Source organism: Pseudoliparis swirei, chromosome 19 (assembly GCF_029220125.1).
Source record: "Pseudoliparis swirei isolate HS2019 ecotype Mariana Trench chromosome 19, NWPU_hadal_v1, whole genome shotgun sequence".
NCBI classification, from domain to species: Eukaryota; Metazoa; Chordata; class Actinopteri; order Perciformes; family Liparidae; genus Pseudoliparis; species Pseudoliparis swirei.
In genome coordinates this window covers 26,820,205-26,838,784 of record NC_079406.1, presented here as the reverse complement: position 1 = coordinate 26,838,784, position 18,580 = coordinate 26,820,205, and the positions used below count along the sequence as shown (strand labels likewise).

General features: G+C 48.6%; 1 protein-coding gene across 1 annotated transcript in view; it reads right to left on the bottom strand.

Moving 5' to 3' along the window:
- The window catches only part of ppargc1b (peroxisome proliferator-activated receptor gamma, coactivator 1 beta), an 82,375-nt gene that overhangs the window by 12,835 nt on the left and 50,960 nt on the right, over positions 1-18,580 (bottom strand). The window contains 2 exon segments of the mRNA XM_056438722.1: positions 5,113-5,307; positions 12,527-12,712. Of these exon segments, the coding sequence (XP_056294697.1) occupies positions 5,113-5,307; positions 12,527-12,712 (381 nt within the window).

The following is an 18,580-nucleotide window of genomic DNA, read 5'->3' as shown; positions in this document are numbered from 1 at the left end:
GATGGAGGGAGGAGGGCACGAGGTTATGATACTGTACATTAATCACAGAGACACAGCGTAGAACATGACTCCTCCTATCCCTCTTATCCCTCCTTCTCTCCTTCCCCTCCTATGGTCACTTCATCTCATCCCTCCTTATTCTTCCTTCTCATTTTCTACCGACACCCTCCTTCCTTCCATCCATCCCACCTTCCTCCCCCTCTTATCTCCACCCTCTCTTCCTCTCCTTGAATCCTTGTCCAAATCCTCGCCTTTTTGATTATAGCTTCCTTGTTTGCCTCCTTCCCTCCTTCCCTCTCTCTCCCCCTCTCTGACATTTGACAACCATCTTCTTCTCCTCTTCCTCCCTCCCTCCTCCCCCCGATGCTCGTCTTCCATCCATTCCTTCTCCGAGGTTTTTACCTTTTTCATATCAACGTGACCGCCATCCTTTCTTTTTTTATTGCTTTTAAATAAAATAAAAAAGATAAGAAATGTCTCCCTTCATCTATTCCCTCCTTTTTCTTCCGGCTCACGTGAGATCATCTCCCCGTCGCTCCGAGAAGACGAGATGACTCCAGATGTGATGCGAACACGCTCGTAACGGGGTTTCCCTGGGTGATGTACGGCGGCACAGGGGCTTCTGGACCCGTGTCGGTGTGGCCTTCAGGCCCGCTGGGAAATCAGACAACTATGGGATGCGAAGGCGGAAAATTTCCACGCCGTGAATCCCACATTTTGGGGGGGGATCGAATAAAAAAGAACGAAGAGAAGAAACGTTATTTCATTTGAGGGAAAGAAACGAAGTTTGATCGACGGATGACGGGAGATTTGTTAAAGTTATGTAATAATGTGTTTAACGTTATATTTCACTTTAAATGCACTTTAGAAAAGACGTGATGAGGACTGTGATGACTCAATGATGGAGCCAGGACGTCTTTAAACACTGTGTGTGTGTGTGTGTGTGTGAGCTGCTGACTCGCCTCTATCGAGGTGTGTGGGGGGGGGGGGGGAAGATAGATTGCGGATTAAAGTTAATAAGTGACACTATATTATATAACTGTATATAAATATAATGTAGTTAATGAGCGTCGGACCCCCAAACGGGCCGGAGCACTATCTGGGTCACCGGCGCCGGCGGGCGATGCCAACTTGGCTCGCAGCGCCGCGATGACGCTCCTCTGAGAGCGCCATTCAGGAGAGTGAAGAGGAGGCCGAAGGTTTGAGTCTGTGTGACACACTGAAAGACCCCACACACACACACACACACACACACACACCGGCCCCTCTAACACTCTCGACGTCTTCCAGAGCCTCGATGGCAGAATCAATGCGGGCCTTGTTTTCTGTGGGACACACACACACACACAAACAGATACACACACACACAAACAGATACACACACACACACACACACACACACACACACACACAATGATGAAGTGGAGGTGTATTTGCAGAGAGTGTAGTCCAGATAAAGAGCACATGGACTGTCAATCAGACCCTGTGACGTTTACTGGTCTCTGTCTCTCTCTCTCTCTCTCTCTCTCTCTCTATGTCTCTCTCTCTCTCTCTCTCTCTCTCTCTCTCTCTCTCTCTCTCTCTCTCTCTCTCTCTCTCTCTATGTCTCTCCCTTCATCACTGTATCACATTAAACTGTTGTGTGAATATTGTCACATGAATTCTTTGGGTTTTATGTCCAACAACGTGTTTCTGGACCTTGACGGTGACCTTTGACCTGCAACATCGTCGTGAACATTAATATTATAAAGTTATTCCAAGTTTTATGGAGCTTCTAAATGTGATTTAAAACTTTTTTTTAAGATGAGTGTTTTAATAAATATATCAATTATATATATTATATATTTTTAAGAATTAGAAATCATGTATTGATCAGAAATATAAAAACAGAAACTATAAAAAATGTGTTTCTTTGGTGTGCACAGAAAATGAACACACAAACACACACACACACACACGCACACACACGTACACACACAGCGTGCAGTATATTGTATCACCAGTAGAGGGCAGCGACACACTCAGGCCTGAGCGCATGAGTGACAGCAGTCATGTGACAGTAAACCACTCAACTGATAGAAATAGGACACTCACACACACACACACACACACACACTCACACACAGTGGTGTAAACAGCGTAATGGTATTACACAAGGCCCTCTGTGTGAGTGGATGTGAACGGAGGAGCTCTGAAACATTCTACTTCCTGTCGGTGGTCCAAGAACCACATGAATAAAAAGATCTTCAGAGGTTGGTGTTCTCTGGGGAGGAGAGGGGGAGAGACACCGGACTGGTGAACTGGAATCAACCAGGCAGGAAAAGAAAAGAACGCTGCGTCATGGAGGAGCCTAGATACCTACCTCCCTATTACCTACCCTAGTACCTCCCTATTACCTACCATACTACCTCCCTACCTTTCTACTACCTACCATACTACCTCCCTACCTCCCTACTACCTCCCTACTACCTCCCGACTACCTGCCTACCTCCCTACTACCTCCCACTCCCTACTCCACCACTATACTCCACCTATTACCCACCATACTACCTCCCTACCTCCCTACTACCTCCCACCCTACTACCCACCACCACCTCTACCTCACCTACCACCTCCCTACCACCTCCCTCCCACCTCCCTCACCTCCTACCTCCCTCCCACCTCCCTATTACCTACCATACTACCTCCCTACCTCCCTACTACCTACCATACTACCTCCCTACTACCTACCATACTACCTCCCTACCTCCCTACTACCTCCCTACTACCTCCCTACTACCTCCCTACTACCTCCCTACCTCCCTACTACCTCCCTACCTCCCTACCCACCTACCACCTCCTACCCCTACCACCTCCACCCCTACCTCCCTACCACCCACCCACCACCTCCCACCACCCACCCTACCACCTCCCCACCACCCACCACCACCACCCACCCCTCCACCTCCCTACCACCCACCCTCCACCCACCCTACCCACCCACCACCCACCCACTACCACCACCCACTATCACCCACCACCTCCTACCCACCCACCTCCACCACCCACCACCCTACCACCACCACCTCACACCCACCCCCACCCTCCCTACTACCTCCCTACCCACCCCTACCACACCTCTACCCACCACCCTACCACCTACTACCTCCCTACTACCTACCCTACTACCTACCCTACTACCTCCCTACTACCTACCCTACTACCTCCCTACTACCTACCCTACTACCTACCTACCACCCCACCACCTCCTACCACCCACCACCACCCACCCACCACCCACCCTACCACCTCCCTACCACCCACCCTACCACCCACCCACCACCTCCCTACCACCCACCCTACCACCTCCCACCACCTCCCTACCACCCACCTACCACCCACCCACCACCCAATCTCACCCTCACCACCCACCTACTACCACCCACCACCTCACCTCCTACCACCCACCCTACTACTCCACCCTACCACCTCCTACCACCTCCCTACTACCTCCCTACTACCTCCCTACTACCTCCCTACTACCTCCCTACTACCTCCCTACTACCTCCCTAACCCTACAACCTACCGCCCTACTAACTACCGATCACCTACTAGCTACTACCAACTAACTAACTACCTACCCACCTATCTATCTATCTATCTATCTATCTATCTATCTTTCTATCTATGTATCTATCTGTCTGTCTGTCTATCTGTCTGTCTGTCCATCTATCTAAACGATTTCAGAGGGTGAAGCGTCAACAGGAATACAAGTAGAGGTGTAGCCTGACAGCCATGGTAGTAGTTGTAGTAGTAGTAGTAGAATTGAAGTAGTAGTAGTAGTGTGTGGTTGTGTGAGCATGAGAGGAAACATTTGGAGCAGCTCTCTCTCTCTCTCTTTCTCTTTCTCTCTCTCTCTCTCTCTCTGTCTCTCGTTCTCTTTGTCTCTCTCTCCCCCTCGCCCCCCCCCCCCTCCCTCTCTCCAGCTGTCAGAAGGAATGAAGCAACAAGCGTCTGACGGAGCGTCTGGGGACGAGGACAGAGGAGCCTCCTGCTCTTCTTCTTCTGCTCGTCTTCATCTCTTTTTCTTCATCCCTTCTTCTTCATCTTAAAATGAGAATCTGAACCAAATTCTGTGTCGACCCGATCCGTCCCTTTCCCCCGAGGTCCTTGCAGTTCCCCGTTTGGCCACCGGAGACACTCAAACCACACGTCTCATCCCACATGTACGCGTCCATGGAGCGGAGGGTGGGGCGTCCTCCACGCTGCCCGTCCGGCTCACAAGTCAAAGACCGTTTTGATCATGTTATCTCGTGCGACTCGATGGCGGTGCGGCTTCGTCTCTGTGGACCAATCAGAGCGCGGCGGCAACTAAATAAATAAACCTGAACGCATCGCGAGGCATTTATCGCCGGGGAAAACGGCTCACCGCTTCAATTAGGCTCCGGAGCCCCGGCTGCATTCTTCTGACAGCACGGGGACCCCAACGGGGGACGGGGAGGGGGGGGTTCCCTGGAAGTCCTGGGGCCCAGAGAGAGAGAGAGAGAGGCATCCAGCAGCACTGGGTGAAAAGAGAGCGAGGGGGAGGCTGGGGATGAAAACAAGCAAACACACTCGAGCCGGAGCACACACACACACACACACACACACACAACCAAACATATAAAGTCCCACATATGAACTCTTCTGCAACGCGTCCTCGCTCCTGAAGGATTTTGTCCTCTATTCTCAGAAGAACACACACACAAACACACAGGACTGGATGAAAGGTCACCGGCGTGCCTCCCCCTGTTTTCCTGCAGCTGAAGGACTTTGAACCTCTCGCGGACCCGACGAGGGGGAAACATCGAGCTGTGACGAGACACGAGGCAGATTAAGACACTGGGGCGAGAGAGAGAGAGAGAGGGAGGGAGAGAGAGAGAGAGAGAGAGAGAGAGAGAGAGCACAGGAATGGAGGGGCGCGGCGTGGCGGGGGGTCGAGAGGGGGGAGCCGACGGCGTTTGAAAGGCTCCATTTGCGGCCTCGGAGGCGGAGCTTAGTGATGCGAAGACGGCCGATGGAGGAGAAACGCGAGTACATTTGAGAAGAGGAAGTTCTTAAAAAGGGGGGGGGTGAGGGGGAGGGGCTTCTTACCAGAGAGGGGTCGTCCGTCTCCGCCCCCATGGACTGGCTGAAGTCGAGCGGCAGGTCGTCGTCCTCGTCGTCGCCCTCGCCGTCGGGCCCCTCGCCGAGGGCGGGGAAGACGGAGAGCCCGCCCACCTCGGCGTCCACCATGCCGTCCAGGCTGTCGGTCAGCGCGGCGAGCAGCGCCGCGTTCTCCTCTTCTATCTGTCGACAAGGTGAAACACAGAGGTCGAATCCAAGAAGAGAGGAGAACACGCCGATGAACTCCTTCCATCTTTTCTTTTGCGAAAAAGTAGCAAACAATGGAATCCTCACGTACAACATCTTCAAAGGTATTAATTGTTGTGACGTGACTGTCGGTCTCAGTCGAGTCCGACATGAATTAGCGGTTTCGCTAACGAGCTCAGAATTTTATGTTTTTTACAGAATTTGGTTAAAGTAAACGGATCATTTAGTCCGAGAATTTGATTAAGTAATATAATGAATAAAATGTAAGAATAAATAAATAATAGAAAGTCACATTTTTAAGCTTGTTTTCGGTTGCTTTTTTTTATGGAAGCTTTTGTTACACACGATGTGTTCGAGGACCGTCGGAAAAAAGGAATTCCGACATTAATGACTCTTGATTGTTTAAAGAAAATATTTGTTTTCTTTTCTTGGGGTTCAGAGGACCAACAGTCAACGATAATGAACGACTCTATTCCTACATTTCCCAGAATTCAACCAACCTTCACGGACGCAGCGTTCACCTGTTACATACCTGAGTATACATGAACACCTGTGGCTGCATTGCATTCTGGTCTAACTCCTCTCACAAGAAGCCCCGCCTCTCTCGCATTTGTTCTCGTGGACCGTTGAGTGTATTTATGTAACTTTAGAAAACATTCATTTCTGCCAGTCGTAATTCGATAAAAAAAAGTTCCCGCCAAAACGAGTCTCGGACGGCAGACACAAACAAGTTACGACGGATAAAGTCTTTTTAAAAAAGGCACAATCATAGTTCCCTAAACATTATGAGGACCCCGCCCTGCAACCCACAGAAAGAAGCAGCCGCCATGTTGGAGTCTTTGGGACTTGAGTCATAAAAAAATAAATATATTTATGGACAGTATTCACAGCTGGGACGTATTCTTCCTCCTCCATCTTCCTCCTTCGACCCCTCCACTCAGCTGCCGTCTAAAGTCCACCCTCCCCTCTGTTTTATCTAACACGGTCAAGATGACCTTTGACCTCATCAGACGGAAAGGATAACAAATTAAAAACAACGTCCGTTTCCAAATGTGAAAAAGTTTTCATTCGAAGATTTATAAACGTGGCAGAGAATATTGTTTAAATGTAACGTCGGCCCCCACGCGGTGATGGAGCGACCATCTTGCTGCGAGTCTGGTGGGGAGGTGATAGCGAGGCCGAGCTACATTCATCTCTGTCTCTCTCTCTCTTTTATCGCCCGGCTCCATCTCCCGGCTGCCGGACCATTTATTATTTAATTCTTTTTCGCTCCTCTGCCGGCTGCTGCAGGTCGAGACTTCTCCGGAAACTCTCGACAGAAATATTCAAAATTACACTTTCAATGATTATAATAGTTTTATTTAAATATATATGTATTTTTAAAAATCTAACGACTGGATTCAATGGTTTTAAAATAATTTAATTCGAACTTTCTACGTATTTAAAGTCGTTCTATATAGAAATATTCAAAATTACACTTTCCCTGATTATAATAGTTTTCTTTAAATATATATATATACAGGACTGTCTCAGAAAATTAGAATATTGTGATGAAGTTCTTTATTTTCTGTAATGCAATTAAATAAACAAAAATGTCATGCATTCTGGATTCATTACAAATCAACTGAAATATTGCAAGCCTTTTATTCTTTAATATTGCTGATTATGGCTTACAGCTTAAGAAAACTCAAATATCCTATCTCTAAATATTAGAATATCATGAAAAAGTATACTAGTAGGGTATTAAACAAATCACTTGAATTGTCTAATTAACTCGAAACACCTGCAAGGGTTTCCTGAGCCTTGACAAACACTCAGCTGTTATAAATCTTTTTTTTTACTTGGTCTGAGGAAATATTAAAATTTTATGAGATAGGATTTTAGAGTTTTCTTAAGCTGTAAGCCATAATCAGCAATATTAAAAGAATAAAAGGCTTGCAATATTTCAGTTGATTTGTAATGAATCCAGAATGCATGACATTTTTGTTTTTTTAATTGCATTACAGAAAATAAAGAACTTCATCACAATATTCTAATTTTCTGAGACAGTCCTGTATATATCTTTTTTTCAATCTAACTACTGGATTCAATGGTTTTAAAGTAATTTAATTCTATCTTTCTACGTATTTAAAATCGTTCTATATAATATAAAAGGTGTCTTTATATGTGTACCTTTTAAAGGTACTCATGGATCTCACCTGATTATATTATTATTATTATATATATTATATTATTTAAGCGTCTTTGTGTATTTAGAAAAGCACTAAATAAGTTTGAATTATAATATTATTATTATATATATTATATTATTTAAGCATGTTTGTGTATTTAGAAAATTGCTATATAAGTTTGAATTATTATAATAATAATTATATTATATATATATTATATTATTTAAGCGTCTTTGTGTGTTTAGAAAAGCGCTATATAAGTTTGAATTATTATATTATTATTATATATATTATATTATTTAAGCATCTTTGTGTATTTAGAAAATTGCTATACAGGACTGTCTCAGAAAATTAGAATATTGTGATAAAGTTCTTTATTTTTTAAAAAAAATTCTGTGGTAATCAAAAATACACATATCAAATGAATCATGCAAATTTTTATTTTTTTTTAATTTTTTGTTACTTAACAAAAAAAAAACTCTAAAGAAAATCAAATAAATTTTAATATTTGTTTCCTCAGAAAAAAAAAAAAATAAAAATAACAGCTGAGTGTTTGTCAAGAAGAAGGAAACCCCTTTTGGTGTTTGAGTTAATTGAACAATTCAAGTGATTGTTTAATACCCTACTAGTATACTTTTCATGATATTCTAATATTTAGAGATAGGATATTTGAGTTTTCAAACTAAAATAGTAATCAAATAAAAAAGAGAAAAGGCTATTTTGCAATATTTTATTGATTTGTGATGAATGACCAGAATGTATGATTTTTTTGCTTCTTTAATTGCATTACAGAAAATAAAGAACTTCATCACAATATTCTAATTTTCTGAGACAGTCCTGTATAAGTTTGAATTATTATTATAATAATTATATTATATATATATTATATTATTTAAGCGTCTTTGTGTGTTTAGAAAAGCGCTATATTAGTTTGAATTATTATTATTATTGTTATTGTTATTATTATTATTATTATATCACATCAGAGAGATATTATTTAGATTTCCTGGACCGTGAGTCGATTCCTCAGCGAGTGAGACCGAGGTCTGAAGCCGGGACCATCAGATGGAATGAGAACACAGCGTACGAACACGGTGTAATAATGTTTTCTGAGCCGCGGCGACGCCTTACATCACTCGTATTGTTATTAAAGTAATATTCAACATTCGGAACCAAATCAATTTCCCTCTCTCCGCTCTCCGAGGTGAAATGAACTCCCCGTTTCCATCAATCCCGACCGACTCGGGATTAGATTCCCGACGCGGCGCCGTAAATAAGAGGCGTATCGGGCGAGAGAGAGAGAGAGAGGCTTCACGTCTCTATTCGTTACCGTGTGTTTACGGCTGAAAGGCCGTCGGCGCCGCCGCATTAGTCTGATCGATAAGGTATCGGCACAAATATATATAACACGCCGGAGAGGTGGGTGGCGGAGGGAGGGGAGAGAGGTGAGACGTTTCCACGGAGATGCAGAGGACAGTGAGGAGGTGAGGAGGTGAGGATGTGAGGAGGGAAACGGTGAAGGAGACCAGAAATAAAGTGGAAGAGAGAGAAATTATGAAAACGATAAAAGATGAGAGACAGAAGAGGAAGAGAAAAAAGATGCTAAAGTCAGGAGGAGATTCAGCAAAGAAAGGATGTAAGAGTGAGGAAGTGAGGAGGCGAGGAGGTGAGGGGAGACTAGAAATGAAAATGAAGAGAGAGAGAAATTCTGAAAACGGTAAAAAGATGAGTCGGATAGAGACAAGGAAGGAAGAGAAAAAAGATGCTAAAGTCAGGAGGAGATTCAGTGAAGGAAGGATGTAAGAGTGAGGAAAGGAGGAAGTGAGGAAGTGAGGAGGTGAAAGGAGACTAGAAATGAAAATGAAGCGAGAGTGAAATGATAAAACGGTAAAAAGATGAGTCAGATAGAGACAGAAAAGAAAGAGAAAAAAGACACTGAAGTTTGGAGGAGATTATATATATACCCTAACCCTTCTTATATTTGTGTTTTTTATTTTTATTTTTATTCTTGTGTGTTGCTGCTACTGGCTCGACAAATTTCCCCTTGGGGATTAATAAAGTATATATCTATCTATCTATCTATCTAAAGAAAGAATGTAAAAGTGAGGAGGTGAAGAAGTGAGGAAGTGAGGAGATGGAGGGAGACTAGAAATGAAAATGAAGAGAGAGAAATGATAAAACAATAAAAAGATGAGAGTCAGATAAAGTCAGGAAGAGGCTAAAGTCCGGAGGAGATCCAGTAAAGAAAGGACGTAAAAGAGAGGGAGGATACAAAGAGAGAGAGAGACACAGAGCACGGACGGAAAGTTCAAAGAGAGAGTGAAGTGGAGATGGAGAGAATAGAACGGAGAGGAATGCATCCGTCTCCATGTCGGGTGACGTCTCTCCGGCTAATGGACTCTGAGACTCTCACTGGGAGACCGGAGCCTCCAGGTTCTGCACCGGAAGACACGCAGCCACCGGGCGTCGGCTGACCGCTATCCTCTTTTTATTCATATATATATATATATATATAATTTATTCTCGAGACGCTCTGGATTTAGCCTCCGTAATGGAGCCTGGAGCTGGAAACCAATACGGACGATCGATGGGCCGAGAGTTTCTCCTCCTGACGGAGACGAACCGCAAGAAAAGAAAAGTAGACGAAGAAGAAGAAGACGAAGACGAAGACGAAGAAGGTATTCCCCGAATCCATCCAGTCATCCTGACATCGGACGCCCTCTGGGGTTTTAATTGCCCCCCATTGCTCCCCCCCCCCCCTCCGTGCCGATAAGAAACCTGAAGGTCTTCCCGCGTCATCGTGTTACCCACCCCCGCCCCTCGTGCTGCACATTTCACCAAAGGGATCGGGTGAAGGGGTCCGGCGCTCTGCATGTGGTGACAGTCAAGCGGGGGGGGGGGGGGGGGCTACAGAGTGTTTCGAGGGAATTGGGTTGCTTGGCAACAGCTCGAGTGGTCCGTATCCACTTCCTGTCAGTAGGTGTCATTGGCGTCCACTGCAACGGGGAACTGGGACACATTCACGGACGCACGAGGGCGATCCGTCTCTAGGAACCTTCACAACGATGCTTGAAATCCTTGAATTGTCGCGGCCGTCTTTTAAAGGACACGTGAGTCGGCGCCCCCTCACCTCGAAGAGCTCATCCGCCGACCCCTTTACCCCTCCAGGAACCACTTTAACCCCCCAGGAACCCCTTTACCCCCCAGGAACCCCTTTAACCTTCAAGGAACCCCTTTACCCCTCCAGAAACCCCTTTACCCCCCCAGGAACCCCTTTACCCCCCCAGGAACCCCTTTAACCCCCAGGAACCACTTTAACCCCCCAGGAACCACTTTAACCCCCCAGGAACCACTTTAACCCCCCAGGAACCACTTTACCCCCCCAGGATCCCTTTACCCCCAGGAACCCTTTAACCCCAGGAACCCTTTAACCTTCAAGGAACCCTTTACCCTCCAGAAACCCCTTTACCCCCCCAGGAACCCCTTTAACCCCCCAGGAACCCATTCACCCCACCAGGAACCACTTTAACCCCCCAGGAACAACTTTAACCCCACAGGAACCACTTTAACCCCCCAGGAACCCATTTACCCCTCCAGGAACCACTTTAACCCCCCAGGAACCACTTTAACCCCCCAGGAACCCCTTTAACCTTCAAGGAACCCCTTTACCCCTCCAGAAACCACTTTAACCCCCCAGGAACCCCTTTAACCCCCCAGGAACCCATTCACCCCTCCAGGAACCACTTTAACCCCTCAGGAACCCATTTACCCCTCCAGTAACCACTTTGACCCACCAGGAACCACTTTAACCCCCCAGGAACCCCTTTAACCTTCAAGGAACCCCTTTACCCCTCCAGGAACCACTTTAACGCCCCAGGAACCCCTTTACCCCTCCAGGAACCACTTTACCCCTCCAGGAACCCCTTTACCCCTCAAGGAACCCCTTTACCCCTCCAGGAACCACTTTACCCCTCCAGGAACCACTTTAACCCCCCAGGAACCCCTTTAGCCCCTCCAGGAACCACTTTACCCCTCCAGGAACCCCTTTAGCCCCCCAGGAACCCCTTTACCCCCTCCAGGAACCACTTTACCTCCAGGAACCCTTTAGCCCTCCAGGAACCCTTTACCCTCCAGGAACCCCTTTAGCCCTCCAGGAACCCCTTTACCCCTCCAGGAACCCTTTACCCCCCCAGGAACCACTTTAACCCCCCAGGAACCCCTTTAGCCCTCCAGGAACCCCTTTACCCCTCCAGGAACCCCTTTAGCCCTCCAGGAACCCCTTTACCCCTCCAGGAACCCCTTTACCCCTCCAGGAACCCCTTTAACCCCTCCAGGAACCCCTTTACCCCCTCCAGGAATCACTTTACCCTCAATGAACCCTTACCTCCAGGAACCCTTTAACCCCCAGGAACCCCTTTACCCTCCAGAACCCTTTACCCCAGGAACCCCTTTAACCCCCCAGGAACCCCTTTACCCCCAGGAACCTTAACCCTCCAGGAACCCCTTTACCCCTCCAGGAACCCCTTTACCCCTCCAGGAACCCTTTACCCCCTCCAGGAACCCCTTTACCCCTCCAGGAACCACTTTACCCCTCCAGGAACCCCTTTAACCCCCCAGGAACCCCTTTACCCCTCCAGGAACCCCTTTACCCCCTCCAGGAACCCCTTTACCCCCCAGGAACCCCTTTACCCCTCCAGGAACCCCTTTACCCCTCCAGGAACCCCTTTAACCCCTCCAGGAACCCCTTTACCCCCTCCAGGAATCCCTTTACCCCTCAATGAACCCCTTTAACCCCTCCAGGAACCCCTTTACCCCCCTGCAGGAACCCCTTTTACCCCTCCAGGAACCCAGCTCGAGGGGTCCGTATCCACTTCCTGTCAGTAGGAGTCATTGGCGTCCACTGGGACACGTTCAGAACGGACGCACTAGGGCGATCCGTCTCTAGGAACCTTCGCAACGGTCCTTGAAATCCTTGAATCTTCGCGGCCGTCGTTCAGAGGACACGCGAGTCGCCGCCCCCTCACCTCGAAGAGCTCGTCCGCCGCGCTGTAGCGGATGGAGGCCGGCGACGCGCCCGCCGGCTGGTCGTTGCACCACTGCAGCTCGCTGAGGCAGTTGACGCTGTCGAAGTCGCTGGTGTCCAGCTGGGAGAGGTCGATGTCCGGGAAGTCATTGTCCAAGCGGTCCGAACACACCTCCTCCTCCCCATACTGGAGACGGAAAAAGAGAAGGAGGGGGGGGGGGGGTCACGTTAGCCAAACATGGAGATTAAAGGAAAGTCACAAAGGAGTTGACGGTCCCTCCGTAACCCCCGGCGACCAAACATGGGAAACAACGTCTCGCTGTGAGACTCCCGAGGATGGAGCTTCCTGTGAAGTTCATCGCCATTGTTCGAATGAGGGGGCTTAGTCCCCATCGGGGACCCCCTTTAAGTACTGCGAGGCCCTTTGGATAAAGACCTCCGTCATCCGGCGAGTATTATTACACCGTCCGTCTGTCGGAGAGTCACGAGGACATCGCCCACAGCCCTTCATCTCTCAACAGCTACTCGTTAGAGATAATGAGACTTCCACGTTAGAGGAGGTTGGACACGCTGCCGGATTAGACAGGAAGTGGGTCACGTACACCGGGGGCGCCGATCTGGAGGTGTGTCCGCGGCTGCAGATTAATTCATTAGCGACAGAAGACGTTCAACAGCCACCTCACAAATCCTCATGACCCCAACGACCCCTTTGGAAACGTCCAGAACCTCATGAAGAACCCTGCAAGCCTTCAAAGGGACTCTTTTAACCCCCCCAAGGGATTCCTGGACCGCCTCTGCAGACCTGGAGCTCCTTTAACCACGATGCTAATACGACTCCCTCTTCGAGAACTACTCAAGAACCTAAAACAACATGAAATACCCCGATGGACCCCCCCAAGAAGCCCTAGAATGACTCCTTCAACCCCCTGAAGGAGCCATATGACCCCTCAAAGGACCCCTATAAACCCCCCCAAGTACCCTAAAAGCGGATGGAATGTCTAGAACCCCTATAATGACTCCTAGAAGCCCCGACAGGAGCCATAGGACCCCTTAAAGAACCATTTCAAGTCCCCCAGGAACCCCTAAAACCGAGATGAATGTCTAGAACCACTAATGACTCCTAGAGGCCCCTAAAGGACCCTTAAAACTCCCCCATGAACCACCATGGGTGGAACGTCTCTATATGCAACCTCCCTAGGAATCCCTTTACCCCTACAGGAACCCCTATAACCCCCATGAACTCATTTAACCCCCAAAGGAACCCGTTTAACCCTCCAGGAACCGCCCCCCCCCCCGCCACGTGGTCGTCAGTCACATAAGAGCCAGACGTGAACCACGTCAGTGTGAGGGTAGCAGGAAGTGTGTGTACGTGACTCAGTGTGAAGGGAAGCGAGCGACCGCACTCTCTGGGGGGGAGAACGGTATGAGGAGGAGAAGAAGCAGTCGGACTGGATTTACAAAACCGCAATGAATATGTGTGAGTGAGATGTCACCGCCTATTGTACACACACACACACACACACACACACACACACACACGCCTCCCTTCATCCCCGTGGGCGAGCAGCGACTCTAACTGGCGGTTCTCACGAGCCTCGGGGTTTCCTCGGCGACGGCGTGTTTTATCTGAACCGCTACGACGCGGCGCCGCTCGGCGGTCTGAGGACCGCGGATCGGAGTCGAGGAACGGACGACATCGTTCACGGCTTTTCAGAAATTACCGAGCGGCAGAGCGACTCGATCAGAAGAGAGCCAATCGGCTGGGGGGGGGGGGGGGGGGGGTGTTAAGGTGATAAGGTGAGTATGATTAAGAGGAGACCAGAAGAGGAGGACGCCGAGGGGGCGAGGAAAGGAGGGAGGAGAGGTTGGTTGAATAGGAAGGGATGGAAAAGATGGAGTGAGAGAAGAGGGAGAGATGTGTGTCAGGAAATAAAAGAGTGATATATAGAGGAGGAGGGGTAGAGGGGGGAGGGGGGGAGGGGGGAGTCGTGACTTGATTGAGAAGCAGAAGGGAAGGAGGGAGGAGATGAAAGACGAGAGGGAGGGTGGGGGGGGAGGGAGGGGGGGAGGACGCCCTCTAAACGCCCCCCCACTGCTCCCCAGCTGATGATGCAGGTGTGTGTTTCCACAGTGTGTGTGTGTGTGTGTGTGTGTGTGAGTGTGTGGTGTGTGTGGAGTGTGTGTGTGTGTGTGTGTGTGGTGTGTGTGTGTGTGTGTGTGTGTGTGGAGTGTGTGTGTGTGTGTGTGTTAGCAGGCGGATCACATCCCTCTCACGTGTGCCTGACTCATCTCTCGCTCCCTCAGCGCATCCTTCCTTTCCTCTCTGCTCCCTCTTCTCCACTCCCTTCCTTCCCTCCTTCCTTGGCCCCTTGTCCCCTTTCCTTCGCACAGCATCCCCTTCTGTCCTTTTCTCCTTCTTCCCTCTTTCCTTCCCTTTTCAGTTCCTTTCCTCGTCCTCTTTTTCCTCTTCTCTTTCTCACTCTTCTTCCTCTGTAGTTTTCTCCCTTCTCCTCTCCTCCTTCTCTTCCCTCTCTTTGTTTCCACCCTACTATTCTTCCTTGCCATGTTTCCTTCACCTCTTTTCTTTCTATTTTTCCATCGATCTCTTCCTCAGCTCGTCTCCCCCTTCTTTTTCTCATCTTCTCCTCCTTCCTCTCCAGTCCATTTCTTTCTCTCTTCGCTGCCCTCCATTGTTTCTCTTATCTCATCCCCTTTTCCTTCTCCTCATCTCTTCTTCTTTTCTCCTTCTGCCTCTTTTTCTGTTCTTCTTTCATCTCATTGCCTCCTCTCCCTCCCTCCTATGTCCCTTCCTCCCTCTTCTCATCCTTCTTCTTTCCTCCATCCTCCCTCCTCTATCTCTCTCTCTCCCTCATAATCTCGGACGAACAACCTGATTGATTTCATTGTTTCCACTCAGATTCTCTCCGTTGCAGCTGTGAATCAAAACAAATATCCTTGAGCACACACACACACACACACACACGCACAAACACACACACACACACACATATACACACACACACACACACACACACAAACACACACACACACCCACACACACGCACTTAACACATGTACACATGTTGCACCAGAAAACAGGTGAACTGGCCACACACTTACACACACTCTCTCTCACATACACACACACACTCTCACACACACACTCTTACACACACACACTCTCACACACACACACACACTCACACCGTGGAGAACGTACAGCACATATATAAATACGAGTCGTGTGATCTCATCGGCGTCACATACACACACACACCTACACACACACACACACATACACTCACACACACACACACACACACACGGTCCCCCTCTGAGTGATGATGAAGCCCTCGCCGGCTACACGCTACATGACTCCCGAACGGCGGCGTGAGGAAGAGGAGGAGGAGGAGGAGCAAACCGGCTTGTCTCCTCTTGTTTATTTGTTGTTGTTGTTGTTGTTGTTGTCTTCAGACGATCTCTAAGCATCTCGTTGACTTCAACCTCTGGACCGCCGCGTGCCACATCGTCTCCAGAGAGGAGGCGTTCAGGGAACCGGCAGGAACCGGTTCACCGCGCCCAACACACAGATCAAAGGTTGTTGTTGTTGTTTTGTATATGTTTTGATGCTTTGTTTTGCCACGACTCAGAGTCAACGTTATAATCTACTGGGAGGTGTTCCGAACCCCAAAAAGATTGAGCTTCATTGCGTTATACGATGGAGCTCGGCTCCTCGTCTCCTAGTCTCCTCGTTTCCTTGTTCCCTGGACCCAGTGCCTCCTCCTCCTCCTCCTCCTCCTCCTCCGGAGAGACGAGTGAGTCTGAGAGTTTGAAATCCACAAGTGTGCGCTATGAATGTAAATGAATCTTTTTTGTTGTTGTTTTTTTGTTGTGCTGAAAAACACCAAAGAGCTCAGTCATCCTTCCCCTTGGGAAGAGAGAGGGGGGGGGGGGGGGGCACAGCAACAACGTGTTATGCTTGTTGAAATAGAGGAAGAGGAAGAAGAAGGGCGCTTATCCTCCTCACCCAGGTCTAATGCAGCATGATGGGGGCGGAGCCACAGGGTCCGCGGAACTGGCAGATTATGCAAATGATCGTGAAATTAATAACGTAAAATACGGGACCACCTTTGAAGTTAATGGGAGGGAAACGACTTGGGGGGGGGGGAGGGGCCACGAGTTCACCCCGAGTTTAAAGATATTAAAGTTAACCGCGAGCCGCCGCCGACATCATCGCCGCAGCTCCTTTTTTTTTTTAGGCCCATAAAATATGACGCTGAAATTATAATAAGAGTGTTATTGGGGGGGAGGGGCTAAAGGTAAATGAAGTGCGGTGACCGCCATTCGCGGTTAATCTCTGCGTGACGACGGTGAAAAAAAAACTTCTGGGCCGCTCAGTCGTTCAAAAAAATGAAAGAATAAAGAAAGAAAAGAAAGAAGAGTAGAATAGAAGGAGAGAGGAGGAGGAGGAGAGGGGAGAAGAGGAGGAGGAGGAGAGAAGAGGAGGAGGAGGAGAGGAGGAGGAGGAGAGGAGGAGGAGGAGAGAAGAGGAGGAGGAGGAGGAGGAGGAGGAGAGAAGAGGAGGAGGAGCACCCTGCTGGGACCAGCGGCACTATTAATAGCGGCGGCTGCATGCGGGAGAGCGATCTGGGCTGAAAGGCAGCGAGACGGTGGAGGTGCATCCTTCACTTCTATCTTTAAACACACACACACACACACACACACACACACACACACATACACACATTCCTTCCTGGGTCATCTGCACCTCTCACCTCGGTGTCGGCGTGAAGCTCAGCGCCGGCGTTGCGATTTTTGTTTTTTTATAAATAGAACTTTGGGATTTTATTTTTTTGGTGTCACGAGAACTTCTCGGAGGACGGGATCACCTGATTGGTTGAGTTTTGGGGGGGGCGGTGCTTAAAATAAAAAAGAGCTTTTTTATTTATTTTTAAACGCTAAAAATATGAAGCTGAGCCACGCCGCGTTAGCTTGTTGGCTTAGCACGTACAGCGGCGTCAAATAAATCAAGATACGGTACTTTAACATTTTATATATTTATAGATGTCAGATCTTTTTACAGATTTAATTAAAGGCCAGTTTACAGGATTTGGTGAATTCTAGCGACTTGGTTCCAGATTTCAACCCACTATTAACGTCTGGCGTGGCCCCTCCGGGCCACCGTAGCGACACGGCGGTCTCCCGTTCCGAAGAATCGGCACGAGCGATTTATTTTAAGCGATAAAAAACACGAAAAATCGTAAAAAGCTTTTAAAAAATCGAAAGCCAAAAAACTTCTTTTTTATCTTATATTCTCAATTTTATATTCTGAAACCTTGGCGGCTCTGATAATAATGATAATAATAATGATAACATGACACCTTATTGATCCACGCAGAGAAATCAAAGTCGCCCCCCCCCCCCCTTTCTGTAACGTTATGTAACGTCAGTCACGAGCTCCATCATGTGACGGTGAGCCGGGGCGCTGGACTGTCCAAAATTCCCTTTGAGGACACACACGCACGCACACACACACACACACACACACACACACACACACACACACCTCCATACAAGGTCACGCTCTCCGGCCCTCGGCCGTAACTCTCCTCTGGATTTATACGGGACTGTTCCTCCATGCGACGCACACATCGTGTCATGTGACCCCCGGCGACCTCCAGAGCTCCCGGATCACCGCGACAGGAAGTTGCAGCTTTAGATGTTGCAGAAATTCCCTTTTACTGAAGAATTATTCCCAATTCCCCCCCGAGAGGGAGAATCTAATTCTCCACCGATCTCGGCCACAGAAAACACACGTTGGGTGAATTCCCCTCGCCGCCCCGGTACGAGTGGGATGTGTTTCTCGACGCCGTCTCTGATGAGGGACACCGGGCCGCGGCGAGCGGGGGGGAAGGCCGTGTGAAGGTCAAGTGACGGCGCCGAGAGGCGGTGATGAGCCGGACCGAGTGGTGTAATCACCTCCCCGTCTCGCCGGCGCTGACGTGACAGGGAAGATGTAAGGCGGCGTGCCAGGATGAGGAGGAGGGGGGGGGGG